The sequence below is a fragment of the Falco cherrug genome, chromosome 12, assembly GCF_023634085.1.
Source record: "Falco cherrug isolate bFalChe1 chromosome 12, bFalChe1.pri, whole genome shotgun sequence".
In the NCBI taxonomy this organism is placed as follows: domain Eukaryota; kingdom Metazoa; phylum Chordata; class Aves; order Falconiformes; family Falconidae; genus Falco; species Falco cherrug.
The window spans coordinates 21,410,848-21,430,776 of NC_073708.1; the positions used below are offsets into that span (position 1 = coordinate 21,410,848).

At 37.3% G+C, this 19,929-nt stretch overlaps 1 protein-coding gene across 3 annotated transcripts in view; it reads left to right on the top strand.

Annotated features, from left to right (window-relative positions):
* ADGRL4 (adhesion G protein-coupled receptor L4) overlaps positions 1-19,929 on the top strand; it is a 76,907-nt gene that overhangs the window by 35,747 nt on the left and 21,231 nt on the right. For 2 of the 3 annotated variants that reach the window (XM_027802698.2, XM_005437338.4), the window contains 8 exons: positions 4,146-4,298; positions 10,642-10,797; positions 11,322-11,392; positions 13,151-13,324; positions 13,416-13,599; positions 15,835-15,951; positions 17,052-17,245; positions 18,502-18,672. In XM_027802698.2, the coding sequence (XP_027658499.1) occupies positions 4,146-4,298; positions 10,642-10,797; positions 11,322-11,392; positions 13,151-13,324; positions 13,416-13,599; positions 15,835-15,951; positions 17,052-17,245; positions 18,502-18,672 (1,220 nt within the window). The remainder of the gene's footprint in view (positions 1-4,145; positions 4,299-10,641; positions 10,798-11,321; positions 11,393-13,150; positions 13,325-13,415; positions 13,600-15,834; positions 15,952-17,051; positions 17,246-18,501; positions 18,673-19,929) is intronic. The other variant, XM_027802699.2, reaches the window with a different exon arrangement.

The following is a 19,929-nucleotide window of genomic DNA, read 5'->3' on the forward strand; positions in this document are numbered from 1 at the left end:
ACATTTAATTAATGAACAATATTACCTGATGTAAAAGAGATATTGTTCAAACACTGGATGCAATCTATAGCCCTCTGACAGCGGAAGATTTCCATCAATGCCCAAACTTGTTAGTGAGGCTATTCAATCCTAAAGCAATGGTATTCTCTTATTAATGAACACAAGCAGTTTCAACACAGAATTACCATCCTCAGTTCAAAATTGAGTTTAAACAGGTATATCAGCTTTTCAGATTTTTTTTCTTCTGAAGATTCTTATACATTTTCAAGAGACTAGTAGAGATACAATTACACGCAGCTAGTAGCTGATTCCGTCTAACCATAATTACATTGATGTACAGTAAAATACATAGGAGCTGCGTTTTTAAGGTAAAATGGCGAATTGGTTTTATTTTGCACCTGTGTCATGTAAGCATCCTCCCAATATTCAGGTACACATATATACACATTACTGTACCCACCCGTCTTTGGGTTATCTAACACAAATTTCCTAGGAAACTATAACCTTCCTTATACTGTGTTTTTAAATGATAAGATTATAAAGCAGTCCAAATATCATGGAACTGCCATGTAAAAATCCCAAATAAGCACCACTCCCCCCTCCCAAAAAAAAGCCCACCAACACCCTAACACCCTGCCTCCCTGCCTCCACCGTTGTTTCCCAAGGCAGTTCAGCTACTGAGGAAATATCTTGTGTATCAAACTGACTTGAATACAGCATTACTACTTATTCACAATAATTAACCTTGTCATTTGGCCAATCTTGTCTCTGAAAGTCTCCAATTTTTTCATAGGTTCCTGGGAAAAAAAGAAAAAAAAATCTTTAAAGGAATGCGCATTCCTGAAATACTGCCTGCATGTTCAATGGAGATCTGTGCCAGCAGTGAATGCACATGCCGTAATTAAATTAGGTAGCAACAAAGCAGGTGGTTTATATGCTTGCTGTCATTTAAAGTCTCCTCTCTGTATAGACAGAAAATTTTCTTAAAGAAACCCCCCAAACCCTCAAAATATTTTTCTATCTATAAATACTGTTGTTTTGTCCTGATGTCCTTAAAATCACAAATGTAGTAATATTATAAATCACATAAAATTTGGAAAATTACTTTAAGTCCCTGGGCTTCATATTGAACTGCTGTTTTAAGAAAAAAATCAAGATGTTTATACAAAGAACTCAAAGTTATTTTTGCCATCATTGTTGATCTTGTAAATATTTTGTTTGAAATTAGGCAGATTAAACACATCTACATAGACTGTATATGAAACTCTTCTTTTTTTTCTAGAAAACGTCTTCCTCACTTGCCTTTCCCATTAACCTAATAGTTTTCCACAGCGAGCACCACCCTGGGCCTGCTTACGTCAGTGACTTTTATTCCATTAATTTCAATGGAAGCAGGATGTGGTCCAGTAAATTATCCCCCAGCATGGTCTGCTCAATATTACATTAGACCAAGGGAACAGTGAAAAGAAAGCTCCCTATGAATTTAACTCTTCAAAATATTCAATCCTGTGTTTGCAGTGTAAGTTACTGCTATTCTTCTTTAATGTTCTAAACGTTTCTGAAATTATCCAAAAGGCACCCTCGATAGGCAAGGCTGTTAAGGCAACATAGCCCCCATTAAAACTCTTGGAGACATACTAAGTACTGAGAAAAAACACCAATAATCCAGTAAAGTTAATTAGGCGTAATTGTGAAGAATTTTTGATGACCACTGCATAAGTCATTTTAATATTGCTTATAAACCCTTTGGATCACCTGAAAAAGGTAATATTTCTGGATTTGAAAGACTATAGTTGAAATCCTAGAAAACAAATCTAAAAGAAATGTTCTTGCATGTAGCCTGTAGCTTTGCTCTCCTTAGCTCTGTTATTGCTCTACTTTGAATGAAGTCCTGCAGTCATCAGTGTCCTTCTGCTGCTCACCTTCCATGTCTATTATCCATGAGCTTTCCGAAGTCAGCACATATTTGTTTTCTAGGATCTATAATACCTTCCCAAGACCAAGCTTAGTTGGCATTTAATAGGGTAGTCCACTTTTTTGGGGTTGGGTTTTTTTTTTGTGTGTGTGTGTCATGAGATGCCACGGTCCCACAGCAAACTGGGATTGCTAAATTGCCAGACAGACACACGCAAATGATATTTGAAAAAGTGGACCTTGTTACCAAGATTTGTAAAGTGTCTGGGGCCTGGTCTCTGCAATGCCGCATGCCAAACAGGATTTTTCATATTCTCATGCCTTGCTTTTGAACTTGGATCAACACCACATTTTTTCCTTCCCATCAAAATGCCACTTAAACTAATTTGGTTTTACTTTAGCATTCTTTCAGATCCAAACCGTACACCTTCTCTGCTGTATTCTCATGAATACCAAAGCTGTAGAATAAATATTGTTGATGTGTGTTGGAAAAGTGCTTTTGTACTTAGATACCTCATTAAATTACATTCAATTTTAGTTATAATGAGTGTAATCCATTTGCTACTGTTGACCTCAATTCCCCTGAGCAAAGCTGCAGTTCTGATTTGGTATTTGCATCTCTGAGTCAACTAAGATTCAAAATCACGTCAGACTTCAAATCTGAAAAGTGTCCTGATCCAGTGTTGCGCTGGGGGTTGTGACTAAGTTATATTGCAGAAATGGATTCCTACAACAGTACGGCTCTTGGTGTACTTTAATCTTGCCACTGTCCTAGCTTACATGACACTTTACTTATCCGTAACCTATCTCTGTAAACACCTTATGAGAACACTGACCATTCAGGAAGCAGAAGCACCTTTCTAAAACTCACCCTTGTGCGTCTTTTCTGAAATCATATTTCTTCTCCCTGTCTCACACCTTAATCATTCATCTTCTGCAATAAATTGTTATTTCTCTCCCAGTTAGAATTCTTTCCTGTCATTCATCATGTTATGAGTACCTTTTGCCTGAGAACAGGAACAAAATCCCAGTAGACTCTGGAAGCTGTTAATTCTTTTCCTTTCTCACGATGTAGAAAATAGAGAACGCCACTCAGAGTGTCGTCTTCTTTGGGAGAGTTTCACTGATTTGTTTATTTCAGACTTTTGGGGTGCTTTGGGAGAAATGGACTATTTTCAAAGTTGGAATTATCAGTATTGTGAGTGTCATTCTCAGTTTGATAATCAGAATGTCTGGATAAGGAAGTTTTTGAAAGTTTTGGTCTGAAAATTATTTAATAGACAACAGGGACCTCGGAAGATTCTGCAAACAGTTTTATTGAGTCATTGCAGATGATCATCTGTACAGTTCAAAGCATGAGTTTATGATTTCATTTGACCTTTGATCAAGCTAGCCGGATCCCCATGCTCACAACGACAGCACACACAGAGGCTCTGCAGAGGTGAAGTAGTTTTAAAACTCTACGAATAGTTCCTTTTTCATGTATCATTGGAGGCATGGGATTAGCTCTGTAAAACTGATCATGTGAATTTGCAGGTACAAAAATGGTAACTTGCACAGCAATTGCTAAGAGGTAAAGAACAAGCCATGTGTCTTGCTCATCTGTTTGGTAAGATCTTCGGGATAACTAAGAAAAAACAATATACTTGGAGACTCAGTCAGTCAGTAGAACAAACCATAAGTTTGTTGTCTGGGACTGCTAAGAAATACCGCAGAAGGTCTTCAAAAGCAGGACAGGAAAAAAAACCTGTCAGTTGAGCTATATTGATCCTGCTTTAGTGTTAGGAAATGAAGTGGCTGACTTCTTCACATCCTTTTTGAGCTGTTTTCTGATTCTAAAATTCCCAGATGCATCCTCAGGGTGACTCTCAGCCTGCATTTTTTTTTTTTTTTTTTTGGAGGGTAGCAAAAATGTTATCAAATACTACCATAGCAGAACATGCACTTGTCTCAATCCTTTATTCCAAGTGAATATCCAATTAAACTATTCACTTCAGTATCCTGCTGGTTTTCTCATTTGTTGACTCACACAGGATGAGGGCAGGAGAGTGATGCTGAACACCTGATTACATCCTTGGCAATGGGAAAACTATATAGACAAACACCAAGAGTGCCAGCTCAGCATTCAAAACATATAAATAAAATAGCAGAGGCCAAACTAAGCTTTTACTTTACTGTTTTCTTCAATCGGCAAATGCAAATATATTTCTCTGTAATTTATGTTTTGACAGACGATAATGAATGTGAAAATGCTACTCAGCCTTGTGGAGAGCATGCCAATTGCACAAACACGGTGGGAAGTTATTTCTGCATGTGTATGCCTGGCTTCAAATCCAGCAATGGTCAACAAACTTTTGTACCTAATGATGGAACCTCCTGCGTGGGTAAGTTATTAATGTCTGCCAACTAGCTTTACATTGTCACTCTTCTCTTATTGCTTCTGTTAATTACAGAAAGCCTAGCCAAAAGCTTACAGATTTAAAGTCTGGAGTACGGATATAAAATTCCCACAATTTGGACTGGTACAGACTTAATACTCCAGTTCAGGCCCACACTTCTCACTCATAACACAGCTGCTGCCATTGCTTTCGGTAGCACTTCAATCTTGACTCTGCTTGCAATATTTTTATTCCATGTGTCACAGTTTTAGACAATGAATATATAGTTAAGATAACGCAGAAATCCCCAATCCACCTATTCATGACATTGCTTCACTGATCTGTGAGCAAGGCGGTCATATTCTTAAAACAAAGGAGATTGACAAAGTATTCTGCATTCACATCGTTCTGGCACAACAAAATCCCCTATACATTTGACCTACTATGCTCCAAATACCTTTTGTTTGGGGGCTTTAGTTGGGATATTTTGGGTAATTTTTCAAGTCTGATCAAAAGCAATGAGGAAGACCAGTAGTTATCCTACCTCCTGTGCCATCCATCAGCCTCTGTTCCTGTAGCAGCTGGATGGAACATGTTTAAGATTAGAGTGGAGGAAAAGTTACAGGGAAAAATGTTATTTCTGAACAGCTATGCAATCCTTTAGGATTTCGCTTGAATGGAAGAACTGTAACTGTTCCTCTTTTTTCAAACTCCTGGTAATTTTCTCTGTATGTTGCAACGGTCCTCAGGGAATGGGAAAATGAGAAATAAATCTATTGCCCTTTACACCTTTATGCTGACTGTGTCTCATTCCAGATATGTCTCCTGTGAGCTTGCGAGTGCTGACAACCTCTCCTCTTACTGCTCTTAATATCAACAGAATGGCTGCATATTAAGCCAGAAAGTGATCTAATCAACATTTCTTGCCCATTGCTCACATCCATCTAAAAGAGCTCTGCTTTATCCAGCTGCTATGAATCGTTCTTAAATTAGCTGGGATTGAGACTGTTAGCACATTGAGCTGTAAATATTCTCATGGTTTCTGGTCCAGGCTTTGATTTTTACATTATGACATTTCCTCAGCTTCAGAAGTTTTGTCTTCAAAGTTATTTCTCTGACTGTTCTTGTATCACTTAGCTTGCTAATTTCCTTTTCTTTTTCTTTTTTCCTTTTGCCCTCTTTTCTTTACTGGGCAAACTGATCTTTTTTTATCCTCTATTGGGGGTTAGTTTACCACTTTCCTTCATTTTTCAAATCCATATGGGAGGAGCTGAGAGCTTCCAAAACTCACACTGAAATAAAAATTTACCTGTGGGCACCTTTTCTCATTAAACAAGTGTACCAATTACTTTACCAAGCAGAGAGTCCTAAAGACAACCTTTTGATCCACAATTAATTTTCTACTTTATCTGTTAGGGAAACCATAATAGGATATTTTGTACCCAATGGATCTGCTGCTACAAGTAGTAGATACAAGTTGCACACGAGCAGCTGACAGTACTGTATTCAGGGCATACCACACACAGCGGAAGCAAACACCAAAGTTATCGTTAATTCAGCGCAAGTTACCCAGGACAAACCGGAGGACAGAGCTACCAAGTATCCATCCTACCCAAGTTTATAGGGCCCCCAAATATTTTCAAATTCTGCAAAGTCTTAAGTTTTCTTTTTAAGGTAGGTGTGTAGTTCACATGGCAGTAACTTTAATAATAATGATAATGATTGCATTTTGGAGAGTATGGCAGTAAGCAACCTATTTGTTTATGCCATCAAATCTGTCTGGAGTTCCCAATGGTGTGAGCATGGTACAGCACCGCATGTGTGTGTGAAGTCCATGTGCATGTGCATGCGTGTACCTCCCCTCTTCGGACACTACACTAAACTTCTGAATACAAAGTGATTATAACTCTTAAAGTAGTGGATCAAAACAAAACTTCGGACAATGGCTTCGGGAACCGTCAGTTCACCCTTAATCCAACGAGAATGTTGAGTTTTAAGTTGAAGGTCAGCATTATTGCACCCGTGTTATCAGGCAGATTTGGTGAAGAGGTGACAATGAAACATGCAGCTTGAGGAGGAACTGGAGGATAGGAAGGGAGAGAGAGAGAAAGAGAAGGAGAAAGGAAATGGAGAAGAAAAAGAGGAATGCAGAGATGTGATATTTCTGAAGATGATATTTTTCTGCTGTCCTGAATACGAGTTATTAAAATCTATTTACTGTGTAAAAGCCATGCTTTTTCCTTAGACTTCACATTTTATTGAATGTTTGGCTGCAGATAAAAAGGTGAAATATAAACCTATTTTTTTTCATCCCAGTCAACAGAGTAAAAATGTGAAAATGGCCATCTGTAAAATGAAAGTGACACCCGTGCCACTCTGCCTTTTCCAGGAACATGCTGTTAGTTTTCTTCAGGTATTTCTGTGAGCACTGGGATGGCACCCATTCTTCATCACACCTTTTTCTGTGACAGAGGAGCTGTACAGTGGATGGGATACAGCATTATGCCACATTGCTGACTTCTCTTTTACCTGTGGCATTCGTAGGCTTTTTCATTTCTACTTTGTGTATGCTGCTGCCTTCCGCAGTATGGAGACACGGGGAGGGAACATCTAGTCCTTTGCAACTGGACTTTTCAATCACTTGCAAGCTACTAATAAGCAGAAGGTATAATGTAGACATCAAGCTGTCTTGACTGACTGGTGAAGAATCAAAGCGATGTAGGTACAATCCAGTAATTGGCAAGAATGAACATAATAACTGTTCTCAGTACTTTTAATTTAATTGGAATTTCCTTGCCTGCTGCAGTAAATGAGGAGTGACAAAGCACAGAAATAAAATAAAAGGTTATAAATCTATTTTCACACTAGCCTAAGTGGTATTGGTGATATTTTTCTGATCGGAGCTATTATAAAAGCTTCAAAGTTCAGCTCCGGGATTTGTTTTGAATATTTACTAAAAAGCTAGGGCTTTTTGCAGAGCTGCGCCAAATGCTTTTCTGTTTAAAAAGCTGCTGTTCTTCAACCTTTGCTCAGGAATGTTGTCTGTGAAGATTGCTCTCGCAAGCCTTGGCAGCCCAGTCCCGCTCCCATATAGATCAAGGAGGACGGTTTGAGATCCTCGCCCCAAAGCTAAAGTAAAATTGGATTGCTGAAAGCACTGACAAGCTGTTGTCCTTGTGTGGTCCAACAATTGCATATTTGGTTAAAAAGGCATAACTACAAAATATAAAGAAACAAAAACCTACAGCTACTGCACACAGTATTTCAAAGCAGAAACTTAAAAGCAGTATTCTTGTAACTGTCACAAATTGTTGGCTACCCCTGACAATCTCATTGATTTAAAAGGGATACGAAACTGATTAGTAGCTTGCAAGATCAGGCATATTGCCTTTTAATTTTGTCATCCAGGAGATTTTTTTTCTCCAGGAAACAGTAAATTAGATAAGTGTGATATGGATTCATTCCATATGGACAACTCAACTGCAGAAAGTCTATTTGCATATACTCGACAGGGTGTCTCTATCAGACTTTAAATAGCCATCCTTTTGCCAGAGATGTGCCTTGGTGCTGGAGTTTCTGCTGTTGTTTTTGATAATCCTGAGTTCTCATTAAAATCTCCATTACACTTAATATCTGACATAATTACAAAGGGAAGCATAATTTGTGTGACTGCCCAATAATGACAAGTAATTGATATACCTAACTAAAGGTTCATGAAAAGCAAAATATCATAATTTTGAAATATTTGCATCAGTAAATCACATGGAAACCTGATACTTAGCAATGGTCGTCTGGAAAGTATTCAAATACTTATTTGTAAGTCATTCTAAGTTTTAGCAAAGCTTGTTGTCATTTGCTGGTGTGTTAGCACTGCATTATATGTCGAGTACCTTGTTAAGATGTACGTGTCCTTCTCCATGTAGCTGACAAGGCCAAAGAAATCTTTGGTATAAGGTTGATGGGTGTTCCTCATATGCAAACTGTTATTATCACGGTTTTCACTCTTGCCACTTCAGTTCATTCAAAGTTTTTCTGTCTTCCACAGAGTCACACAACAGGGCACTGGCAGGCACCCACTTGTTTCAAAATAAGCTTTATAATGTCCTGATGTGAGAGGTTATTTAAATGGCAAGAGTAAGAACTTTAGCCTTATGTCTTTAAATGACAGCATTTAATTATGAGTAGCACTATATCTTGCTTTTTCCCCCCCTTTTCTTCACTTTTGCCAGATTCATTGAAGTATAACATGGTTAGCTCCATGACTATGAATACTGAGGTCACAGAAGCAACACAAATACAGATAATGCAAAACTCGGTTCACTAAAGAGAAACATTTGCAGTTTGGGGCATTAAATATGGGAACAAACTATTGTGCTAACGCAGATAATTATAATTTAACCTTGTACTTCAAACTTCAGTGTTTGTACCAGCCCATTCAAACATACAACCTCCTTGGCGGTTCTCCCTGAAGAGCAGAGGTGGTTGTGCTGGGGGGGTGGGGGGTGGGCAACGCACCTCCAGCCCCATCTCTCCTTCCCATCTGCACTGTGCCCACTCTGAATGGCTTTTCAATGGCAGCTTCTGAACCTCAGGCTTAAAACACAGCATTTCAGGTGCAAATTAGATCCACTGCTCAGCGAGGAAAATAGGGGGAAGAAGGTGAGATGGGACCTCAACCATCTTCTTGAAACCCAGGGAGACCTCTAGGATTATAAGCTGGGGAATTATGCACAGAACAGCAACGATCATGTGAATGCAGAAACTGTTGGGGTACTCCATTAAAAGTTTAAATGCATTTTACAGTTTCCCTGTATTAAAGAAAAAAAGCCAACAAAAAAAAAAAAAAAACAACAAAAAAAAACCCAACTCAACAGAAAAACCCATTCAGCTAATTATTTATGGAGGCTTTCTTGCCATTAGTAAAGAAAGTTCTATGAAGTTACCAAAAATGCTGTCCAAATAGGCAGATGGCTCCTAGGTATCCTTCAGACATCTTTCTGTATTCCCCAGATGTATCCACAGTATGCAGTACATTTTTCCAATTTTCCACAATTTCCATTTTTTTAGCAACCTTATTTCATGTATATTATTGCTCATTTTTGTTCCACTCTTTTTTTGAAACTCACTAACAATCTCATATCAAAATAAAAGTGCAAAAGTAGTTTCCATATACCAATAGTCATTTCCAGCCCCCTACAGCTGCTTTCTGTCCGCCTGTTCTTAACACCCATCTGGCTGCACAAAGGTCTCCTATCAGCTCAGGTGTAGTTCTCCTCCACTAACCAGTTAATCAGTTCTCCTTTCACCAATATCTTAATTTCTTTCCCAAATTCAGTGTCGTGCCAGTTCTTAACTTAGGTTTGCCATCCTCTCTGGTTCATCCCTTCCCTGCTCCACCTTTACTTTCCTTCAGTTCAGTTCTCAGGCTGTTCCTTTAAATCTACTCATGTATCAATACTTCATTTTTCAACTCTTTTCATCAGCTATACCTGTCCCAAAGCTGTTCACTTTTTTCTCCTTTCCAGCGCAGCACTTCACAGTCCATTACTTCATTCTTCAGAATTATTTGGTATTGTTCCCAGTTTACTTTCTCTGTTGAGTTATTTGATCTTTATCCTCAGCCAACCAAATAATGCAAAATAATCTCTACTTCAGCCAGGGAGTTAGTACCCAGCTCTACTAAATTGATCGATTCATGGATTCCCTTACCGGAATCCAACAGTTTTACTATTAGACCATGCCCCACCCAGTTACTGAACCTGTCTGCCTAATGGCAAATTATTTAGAAGCACAAAAGCCATTTTAGGCAAAGGCAATTTAAATCTGGATTTTAAAAAAGGCATGCCAAGCACCTTAAAGGGCACAGAGCTTAAATCTTATAACGAGATGGATAGAGTGATCTTTTGCAGCATCTTTTTAAAGCCGTGACTTAAAAGAAACAGCTGCAGTTTTCTTTCTCTTGTCTAACTGAATCATAAGGCTGAGAAAATCTATTTAGTCTAATCTCTGGAAAATAGGTTTCAGATGATTTGCATCATGCCAAGCATTTTGTTATGATAGAATTAATATTTACACTCATGGTTTTAAAACATGAACAATGCAGTATTATGTAGTAATAAAAGTGGTGGTATAAAAGTATGATCAATTAAGATTTATCCTTCTAATCCCCATGTATTATAATTGGCAGGTGCTTTGCCATTAACTTTGCCTTTTTAGGTTTTGCTTTTTGTTATTCCATGGAATTTTACTATGGAACTGCTTGCAGTGTGCAGGGCCATTATCAACAAAGCAGAAAGGTGTTAGTCTGTAAATACTTAATAAAAAATTCAATTTCTCATGATATTTGCAGATTTAGATGAGTGCAGCAATGAAGGAGCTGTTGCCTGTGGAGATCATGCAAAATGTGAAAACGTGGATGGAGGGTTTAACTGCTCCTGTAAGGAAGGTTATCAACCATCCACAGGAAAATTGCAGTTTAAGCCAAATGATGGCACTTCCTGCCAAGGTACATGATATTATAAAGGTTTATGTGTTATTATAGAGCTACATCTTCTGAGAAACTCACCAGTGCCTCTTTATCTTTGGTTAGATTAATCAGCAAGACACGAAAGAGAGGCAAGGCAGTGGCATCTACATTTCCTGAGAATATAATCATTTTGTACATGTATTTTGCAAATCAGTGTGATGAAATCCATTCAAAATAATGGTTACTGCCTCATAGTTGTCAGATGTGTACTCCTCTCTGTAAATTTGAGCTGTCTCTTAACCTCACCTGTAAACGTCCCAAGGAAAGGGGCCAAAGTCACTACCTGAGTAAAACAAAAGCTCAGAGTCCAATCCAGTGCTGTAACTTTGGCCAAAACAAAGTCTTAGTAGTTGGAAGTTTGAGAATGGAGTCATGTGTCTTATGTGCATAAATTCAGAATGCTGGTGGTTTGGGAATTACTTTGACAAGAGCTCTTACAATGAGTATATATTGAATATTGATTAAACTGCAATATATAATTAGTTTCTTTTTTATTTCTACAGAAAATCTGAAGGCCAAGTGTGAGTTATACAAAGACTGTATAACTGAACATATTAATAGAACTTTAGCTGGAGTAAGTAGCATTGGTTTATAGATTAATTTCCAAATCCTGTAATTGTTTCTGTTTGAAACTGTTATTTCGATTATAATGGTTCTTAAGGAGCTTTTAACGAATGCTTCGAGCATACAATTGAACTTAAGCATGTTTACAGAAGTCTTTTTAATAATTTCAAATTATTTGAACTGGGTTGTATGTTCAAATCATGATAATAACTTGCTGGGAATCAGTGTGTTCTGTTTCCAGCAAAGGGAGTCATGATGCATGAAAAATTCAGAAGTGTGGTAATCACTCAGCTGTTCCTGTAATTTCTGAAGTTACACACTGCTGCATTTACTGATGTGCAATTATTTGCTTGTTCAGAGTGAAAGGCAGCAAGATAGCTTACAAAAGTAATGTCAACAAGTGACAAAATAGAAAATGGAGCAATAACATCCTAGTACGCTAGTGTATTTACTTCTCAAAGCATAGTATGTAAAGTGGTACAGAATTTATAGACTCAAAGACTCCGGACTCCAGATTTTTTTTCACCAGAAGCAGAGATTCCTGAAGCAAATTGAAAAAATATTAATGAATTCACTATTCATTAGTCTACAGCGATAGTACTGTCTAATTTAAAAGGATAAATGAAACATAAGCATAAATAAATTAAAACAAATTGTATATGTTTGCATTTTATATTAAGCAGTTTGCCAAACTTATGAGACTCAGAAATATATTAGTTTAAAGGTTTTTATTAACCTAGTGTAAGATATACATTGTATTAACATGCTTTCTATGTTAACCTGCAATGTAATACATTATTTTAAATATAATACATGCTTACCACATTTACATGCAAAAACATGGTAAAGGCCACAGCAGGATCTTAGAGTGAGAATTTTTGGTAATATAAAGTCATACTAAACTTAAATCAAACTAATAATTCAAAATACTTCAATTTTATGTAAATAAAAGTGGTATAGATTTTAGCCTAGTTTTTAGCCTGTTTTCTAGTTCTATTCAGCTGCAAAGACGAAGCAAGCTGCATAAAAACTGTTCAGCAGCAGAGACTATGGATCTTACAGAATCAGTTGTCAAGGGGAGGTCGATGGATAAAATCTCATTAGATATCAGTATCGTGAAGTAAGAATTCTTTTCCTATTCAGCCATGAGACCAAAACATGCAAGCTTGATCTTCATCTCACCATTTTTAGCTTATTATTTTTTTAAACTAAGTGGGTTTTAAGTGTATTTAGCAGTTCATAAGATGAAGCAGTGAAGGTGAAACAGGCAGTACAGTTCCACTAAACTACATGCTTTATAATCTACATTTGTAAAAAAACAACCACAAAATATACAAATACTGCCCATCTGTTCCCACCTCTTCAGCTAAAATTTAACAAGAGTCAACGGAGTAACCATATGACTGATATTTAATTATTTTTGCAGAACATTTACCAGCTCATTTTGGAGCACTAGGATAAATAAAACTGAGCTGCGGTTGTGAGAAAAAAAAACAGCAAACAAACCCAAAAAACCACCAATGTGTAATGATAGCACATGACACTGGTTTTTTAATCATAGTTGATTGTTGGCGTTATACCAGACATGCTTAACACCATTACTTTATAGGTCAACCTGCTGATTTAAATAGTGCCTCATTTTATGCACACACACACCTTAAAAGCCCCTATGTTAATTCACAGAAATCAATCATTTGCATTGGAGATACTTTCACTTGCAGAAATGTGTCTTTACTTTCATAAAGATGCGAGTTCTTGTATTTTTCAGATTAATCATTTAAAAACACCCTTGGAGATGCTGCAAGAAATTAATAAAAATACTTTGGGACCGCTTTTACCTGTAGATGTGATTTCATATGTTGAAGCACTATCCTATTCATCGTTGGATACCATGCGTTACTCTACTTCTGATAATGAAGAACTTCTTAATACAACCATTAACGTGAGTGAATCAAGCCTTAAAGTTGGGGGGTTATTTCTTATTTTACAAATACGTATGACTCTTCCACTTAAAAATACTTTTTTATTTACAGGTTTTGGTTAACACTGTGAACAATTTTTTACAAAAAGACAAAATTACAGTCTGGGAAGAGCTTCCTGTAGATAACCAAAGACCGAGCCTGACTAAGCTGCTTCATACTGCAGAACAAGCGACGCTTCTCATGTCGCAGAACTTCAAAAAGACAACACAGCTAGATGTTAATGCGAGTGATATAGGTAGGATAAAGAAAATTAATCTAAGGTATACTCTAGATATGGATTACACTGAGGAGTTTTTCAGCACAATTATGAAGATTAGAAACGGTGTTATGTGAAAAACACAGGTGTTAATTTGTGAGTTTCATAACTAGCATCTGACTTTCGGTGTAGGTATCCTAATTTTCAAAGATTGAATGTTTGAGCCCAGAGCCCGGAAAAAACAAGAGGCTGTAGGAAGTTGTCCTTTCAGATTCTCTTTCAATCTCTCCTTATAGTCACATTGTCACAGTGAATCCAGATTCAACTTATATGCACAAAATTATCCCATGCATCTTATATGCATAAAAAAAAACAGTGGAATGAAATTTGGATTTGCTCTATATGGATTTTTCACTCTTTTTGGTTCAGTGAAGGTGTTGTAAATGAACTTGGAATAAGGGTTATATCTAGTGAGTCTGATTTAAGTGGCTTTCTTTTCAAAGAAATTTCTCATTTTAAGAGGAATTTCAGAGGAGGAGAATTGATTGGTCAGTCTCAACTGCAGCATTTTGCTCTCCTACCTTCTCCCTTCATGCAGGTGTCTTCACACCAACTTCTTCTGATCTTTCTGTGGTAATAACAGCTTTACCACTCCTTCAATGGGACTAGAATAAGGCTAATATGAGCTGCTTTTGAAAATCCTAATACAGCATTGCTCATTCCTTTGGCAATGGCCACTCTTTCATCTTTATTTTTCTGAATGTACCCAACCTGTATGTGACCTGATTTCTTATTTCAGATTCAGTACAGTCCTTCAGTGCCTTTTACTGGTTTACCATTTTAAAAGATGACTTGATAAGAAAGATTCCTCCTTTAGTTCCAAGGCAGGTCAAACCACCTGTTCTTCCCTCACTTTTCTGAAACTAAATTATCCAGAGTGATGAAAAAATAGGGACAGATATTTTCCATGACATGAACTCTATAGAAGCAGGTTTATGTTAGTGCAGAGCACCTCTGGCTCTGCAGCAGATACAGAGCTGGCTATAAAGCCCCCATTTGCCCATCACTAGCACTGAAAGCAGAGGCTCTCGTGGCGGCAGAGCTGAGGCCATGAAAGTCGAGAAGAGAGGATTCATGTGCAGCCTCCAGTGGCAGGGTAGATGTCAATCAGACCAAGGTGACAAAAAAAGGTGATACAGAGAACTGGGAGGAATTTCCATGGTGAAAGGTCAATGATTTTTTTGCTCGCTTTTGTTCTGAAATGTGAAACTGTATGAGCTCTTTTCCAAATCGGACCCAAACACTGTATTTTTTTTATGGTTTTTCAGCATAAATATATCTTCCACAGGGCTCATATGTGCCCCACACATCTATTTTGGGACAAGACCTACAGCATTACCCCTCTCTCCTCACTGTTATTTATGGTGCAAGCTCTTGAACTGCAAGCTTTTCAAAGCTGTAGCCACAGAAAACTATGTCTTACGTCCTGACAAACATTTTCTGACAGCTGGTCTGTTGAATAGCTCATATTATTTTTGTGTGCTGTGCTATAAGCAATGCAGATGGTCTAGCTTAGTGATATTCCTCCAACAGTCAAGTTTTAGATTTGGTTGTTGTTGTTTTGGTTTGTTTTTTAAAAAAGACCTGATTGATTTTTATTTTTTTTTGTTCCCATCCTGGGTGATTGAAACGCAGCACTATAATGAAGCAAGTAAAGAGCTCAATGTCCTCTAATGTAGTTTTTGTCCTGAGGGGTGATGCTTGTTTGTTTGCTTTTTGACAAGACACATCATTATTTCATGGTGCAATGTGCATTTTGTAGCATGGATAGATAACTATAAAATATATACTTTTCAAAAATTGGCTTTTATCAAATGTTACTGTTCAGTAGAGAACTTTATGCTTTGCTTTTTATAATTGTGATTTGTGGTCCCTTTCAGAAACACATTTTTAATAAAGCAATAGCTCTTCCTAAAGTAAACCTACATTGTTCTTTCCAGTGCCTAATTTAATGCGAGGTAAATAAAAGACCATATTTTTCATGGAAAGAGTAAAAAGTATGAGAGCAAAATGTATGCATGAAAATAACAAAACATAGAGGTTTAAGCAAACGTGTTATATTAATGGCATTTTTCTTGAAATATTTGGCACAATGATATATTCTTTAAATTCATGGTAATTATGCAATCCAATAGCACATTTATTAAACCAACTGTAAATTATGGTAGACTGTAATGGAGCTGTGATTTGTACAGTATTTTTCTTCTTTTGCAGCACTCAAGGTTTTCGCTTTTGATTCACACCACATGAAACACATTCACCCTCATGTATACACGGGGGGAGATTACATAAAGATCTCTCCAAAGAAGAGAGAGGAATCTCAGCATAATGGTAAGAAGCAAAGGTTAGAGAGTAGGTGGGTTAATAAACATGTTGCATGGACTTGTACCCACTAGTAAATAACCAGATACGCAGTTTGCCAAGGCTGAGCTTCAGCCCTGCTGACTACAGAGGAGTCAAGGTATTTTTTCACCATATCTCCTACTCCTTTATAGTCTCGAGACTAATATTTCTAACTTTTCCAGTGGTGCAGTGAGTATCCAATGAGTTTTAACACTGGATGTTGGGACCAGAGCTTTATCCTTTTCTCAGCCATAGACCTGCTGTGTGACTTTGGGCCGGCCCCTTAAACTCCATGTTACTCCTCCAAAAATGGGTGCATCTTCTCTGTTTAGGGAGTAACTCACTGGAGCAAGGACATGTATTGTTCAGTTCTAAAACCGGCGAGTCCCAGATCTTGGCTTGGACCTCAGAGTGCTTCAGAAATGGCTTACAACTACTGTCACCACTAAAAATAAATAAACGTGTTTAAACAGGTCTGGAATTAAATCAATTAACCTAATAAATATAGAAAAGATTTTTTAAATGTTAGTCTTCCAGCTAGTCTGGATCTCACCACCTATCAGTAGCTAAACATGTGGTTTATCTCAGGGAGAAAAATCATGACGTTTCCTTCAGATCAGCACTGTGTCCAGAAATACCTTTTGCTTTCTTTCTCCCTACGTGTCTTCCATCCTGGCTCCACTGTAATGGAAGTCAAAGCCCCCCAGATGCTTCAGAGAGGCCTAGGATTTAGTTCAGGTCTGAGCCTTTTGAGTTTATGAGACCTAACACCACATGTGTAGCCAATTGCAGAGCAGCAGCAAGCATATATTACTCTAGAAAAAAATATATATTCATGTACCTAATTAGCATTTCCAATGCGAACACACATTTTTATTTCTAATGGCAGTTATGTTGTTTTAAATAAAGCTATATTTCATTGTCTCTAAAACATTTTTATAAGTATTCCACAAAGATTCCATCTGTTTTGCATATTTTATGCAATAGCCGTAATAATGTCTATTGTTTATTGTTTCCTTAATGTCTTCAATTTTGTTCTTCTATAAAAAACCGCACAAACTACTAAACATGGTCTGTTTGATTGATAGGCACTGTTGCAGTTGTCTTTCTGCGGTATAGCAATATTGGTTCTTTGCTTTCATCGCCTAAAAACCGCTCCTCGAAAGATACTTCAGAGCAGAGACAGACAGTAAGCTCATCAGTTATAGCTGTTGCAATTAGCTCAAATCCACCTACACTCTATGAGCTCGAGAAAATAACATTTACCTTAAAGTATGCCAAGGTAAGGGGTTTTTTATTATCAAATAAAACATAAAAATAGCTAATCATTTTATGCGATGTAACCATACCTGCAGTGATATACTGAGACATAATTCTGTTGTTTGCTGATGTTTGTCATTTATTTCTCTAATAAGATTGATCTCAAATGTGACATCCTAAGTGCAATTAACTAAATATGATACAGCTGAATATTGCTATGGGACTAAAGCAAGAGCAAAAATACCATCTTTGCTGGATTATAGTATGGATAAAATGTAGATGCCTGAACCAGAGATTATTACAAGATCTTGACTCTTCTGTTTTAGTAGGCGGGTTTTTTCTGAAATTTTATGAGATGGTTAAGCATGCACCCTAAAAGAAGTGAAGAAATGCTTCACAGTTAACACAAAAAGTTATCCTGGAGCTAGGAGGTAATAGCAGAACCTGCAATTTTTGTTATTTCTGAAATCTAAACACATTTATTAAAAACTAAGTTTTACTTCCAATATTACCTAGGGTTTGCTGACTTGTATGTGAAGAAACACCTTACATGGCACAAAGTATTATCAGAAACATAACAAGAGAGTTACTCTGTAGGGAGGTGGGCAGTGGGACAAGGTGTTAACCTTTGTTATGCAGCTTTTAAATTTGTTATTTGCCTTCTAATACTTGAGCTAGAGATCACCTTTACATAAATTTGCATATTTTTATACAACCTATAGTACAGTGGGGACCTTATCTTTGACTAGTGTTAGTAAGGATTAAGTGTAATAAATAATACTAATGGTCTTAACGATCGCTGTCGTCACACCTGATACAGCAGGTGTGATACGACCCTGGCTTTATCCCAGATTTCTTTGTAAAATGCACAGAGTACGTCTCCGTTTTTGAGCTACTCATTTGGAAGGGAAAATGAGCAGGACAAGCAATGTGGCTGTAACCTTGGGGTTTAGTCCATGTTCAGCAGGTGCAGGGGTATATATATAACAATGTTTTCAGTAGGTAAAAATTCCAACACCTTTGCAAGTGCCAGAAGCATTCAGTAATCTGATTAGACTACATGTTTGGTGGGGTGTAAGCTATGTGGATAAAATGCTTCCATCCCCAGTCATGTTTTAATTGCTTGGAATAGGCCTTGCAGAATGTGCTTTTAGTTTCACAACCTTCCAAGGGTAACAAGCAATTTTTAATGAATTGTGCTGGCTAACATAAGAAAGGTCTCTTGATGGGAAATATCCTGCCTTTTGCCATCGGTAAAACATCTTGTTTCTGTTCCAGACTGCGGATAAAGATATTAAATGTGCATTTTGGAACTACTCAGCAGACACAATGAATGGCAACTGGGCTACAGAAGGCTGTGAGCTGACACATTCCAACTCCACTCATATCTCATGCAAATGTAATCATCTGACTCATTTTGCTGTTTTGATGTCCTCAGGTGGCTCTGTTGTAAGTGCTATTTTAATGTAGTGTTTTACCTGACACTTTCTCCTCTCTCCATGTCTTATGTTTTTATTCCAGTGCAACTTATGTGCTTTTCCCCCTTTAGGTTGCCTCTTGTTTTTGTTCAACAAACACACAATTTATTGTGCACAGAGCAAACAAAATTCCTCCCATATGTGTCTGAATTTCCTTATGTCCTTTCTGCAGTATTACAGAGCAGTGATGCAGCAAAGTATCTTGTTCCAAATACACAGTCTGTTATGCTTATTTTTGGTGCATTGCTTTTAATTTTAAATCCCACTTTAAGACTGCTGTGAGATTTAACTGGCATTCATTGGTGGTCAGTAACCATATGGCCCTGGATTTCTCTCTCACAAAACTTTGCCACCCATTTGTCTAACCTTGGCATCTAAACATCTGTTTTAAATTCTCTCCTGAGAGTTTGAAACAGCATAATCAATTTGAAGTTTATGACTATTAACCATGGACACTCATGACCAGCACAAAATTGTGAGTGAGAATGACCACTCAATTTATGTCCTTCTTATATTAAGAGGCCCCATAGATTTCTGGGGTCTATGTGGGGATCTGCAGGAGCTCAGGTCCTGCCTTAGGAGGCAGCTTTATAAGGTATCAGGACTGACAGCAAGCAGAACATTAGCATGAATATACTGTATTGAGAGATTTCTCTCACACTGTGAATTTCATGCTGATAGAGACTGTTTCCTGGTTGCTAAATAGCATTCTAAGTCTTCAGTTCAAATTTAAAACCTTTGCAGGTACTTACACAGTTATTTTGAAAAGAAGGCTGGGAGGAGAATAATCTCTGGTCCTTTATTTACAAAAAATAATACTTAGATGCATTTTATGGTCAGCTGAATACTATCTTTATGCTGATGCACAGTCATGTATTTCAGAGATGTTTTGTGCAAATATCAAGCAGCAAATGTAAAGTGTATTCCTATACAGAACATATTCTCATCCAATATGAAAATAGCCTGTGTTCTTTCGGAGAATGGTCATGTTACATATCTGCAATAGCATCTGTTTGAAGTGATCGTTATTTCAGAGTCTAGTTTTGATCATGTTGCAAATTTAGTCAGACGGTTATTCAATTTTGCTTATCTAAGTCACTGCTGTGATAAGTCCTTTTATATTAGAAAATGTTCATGTCATATTAATATATGTCCTACTGCCAGTGTATTTGTCATTCACTAAAATGATCTGATTTTTAAAATCATATTAGGAGACACTGATGTTAAT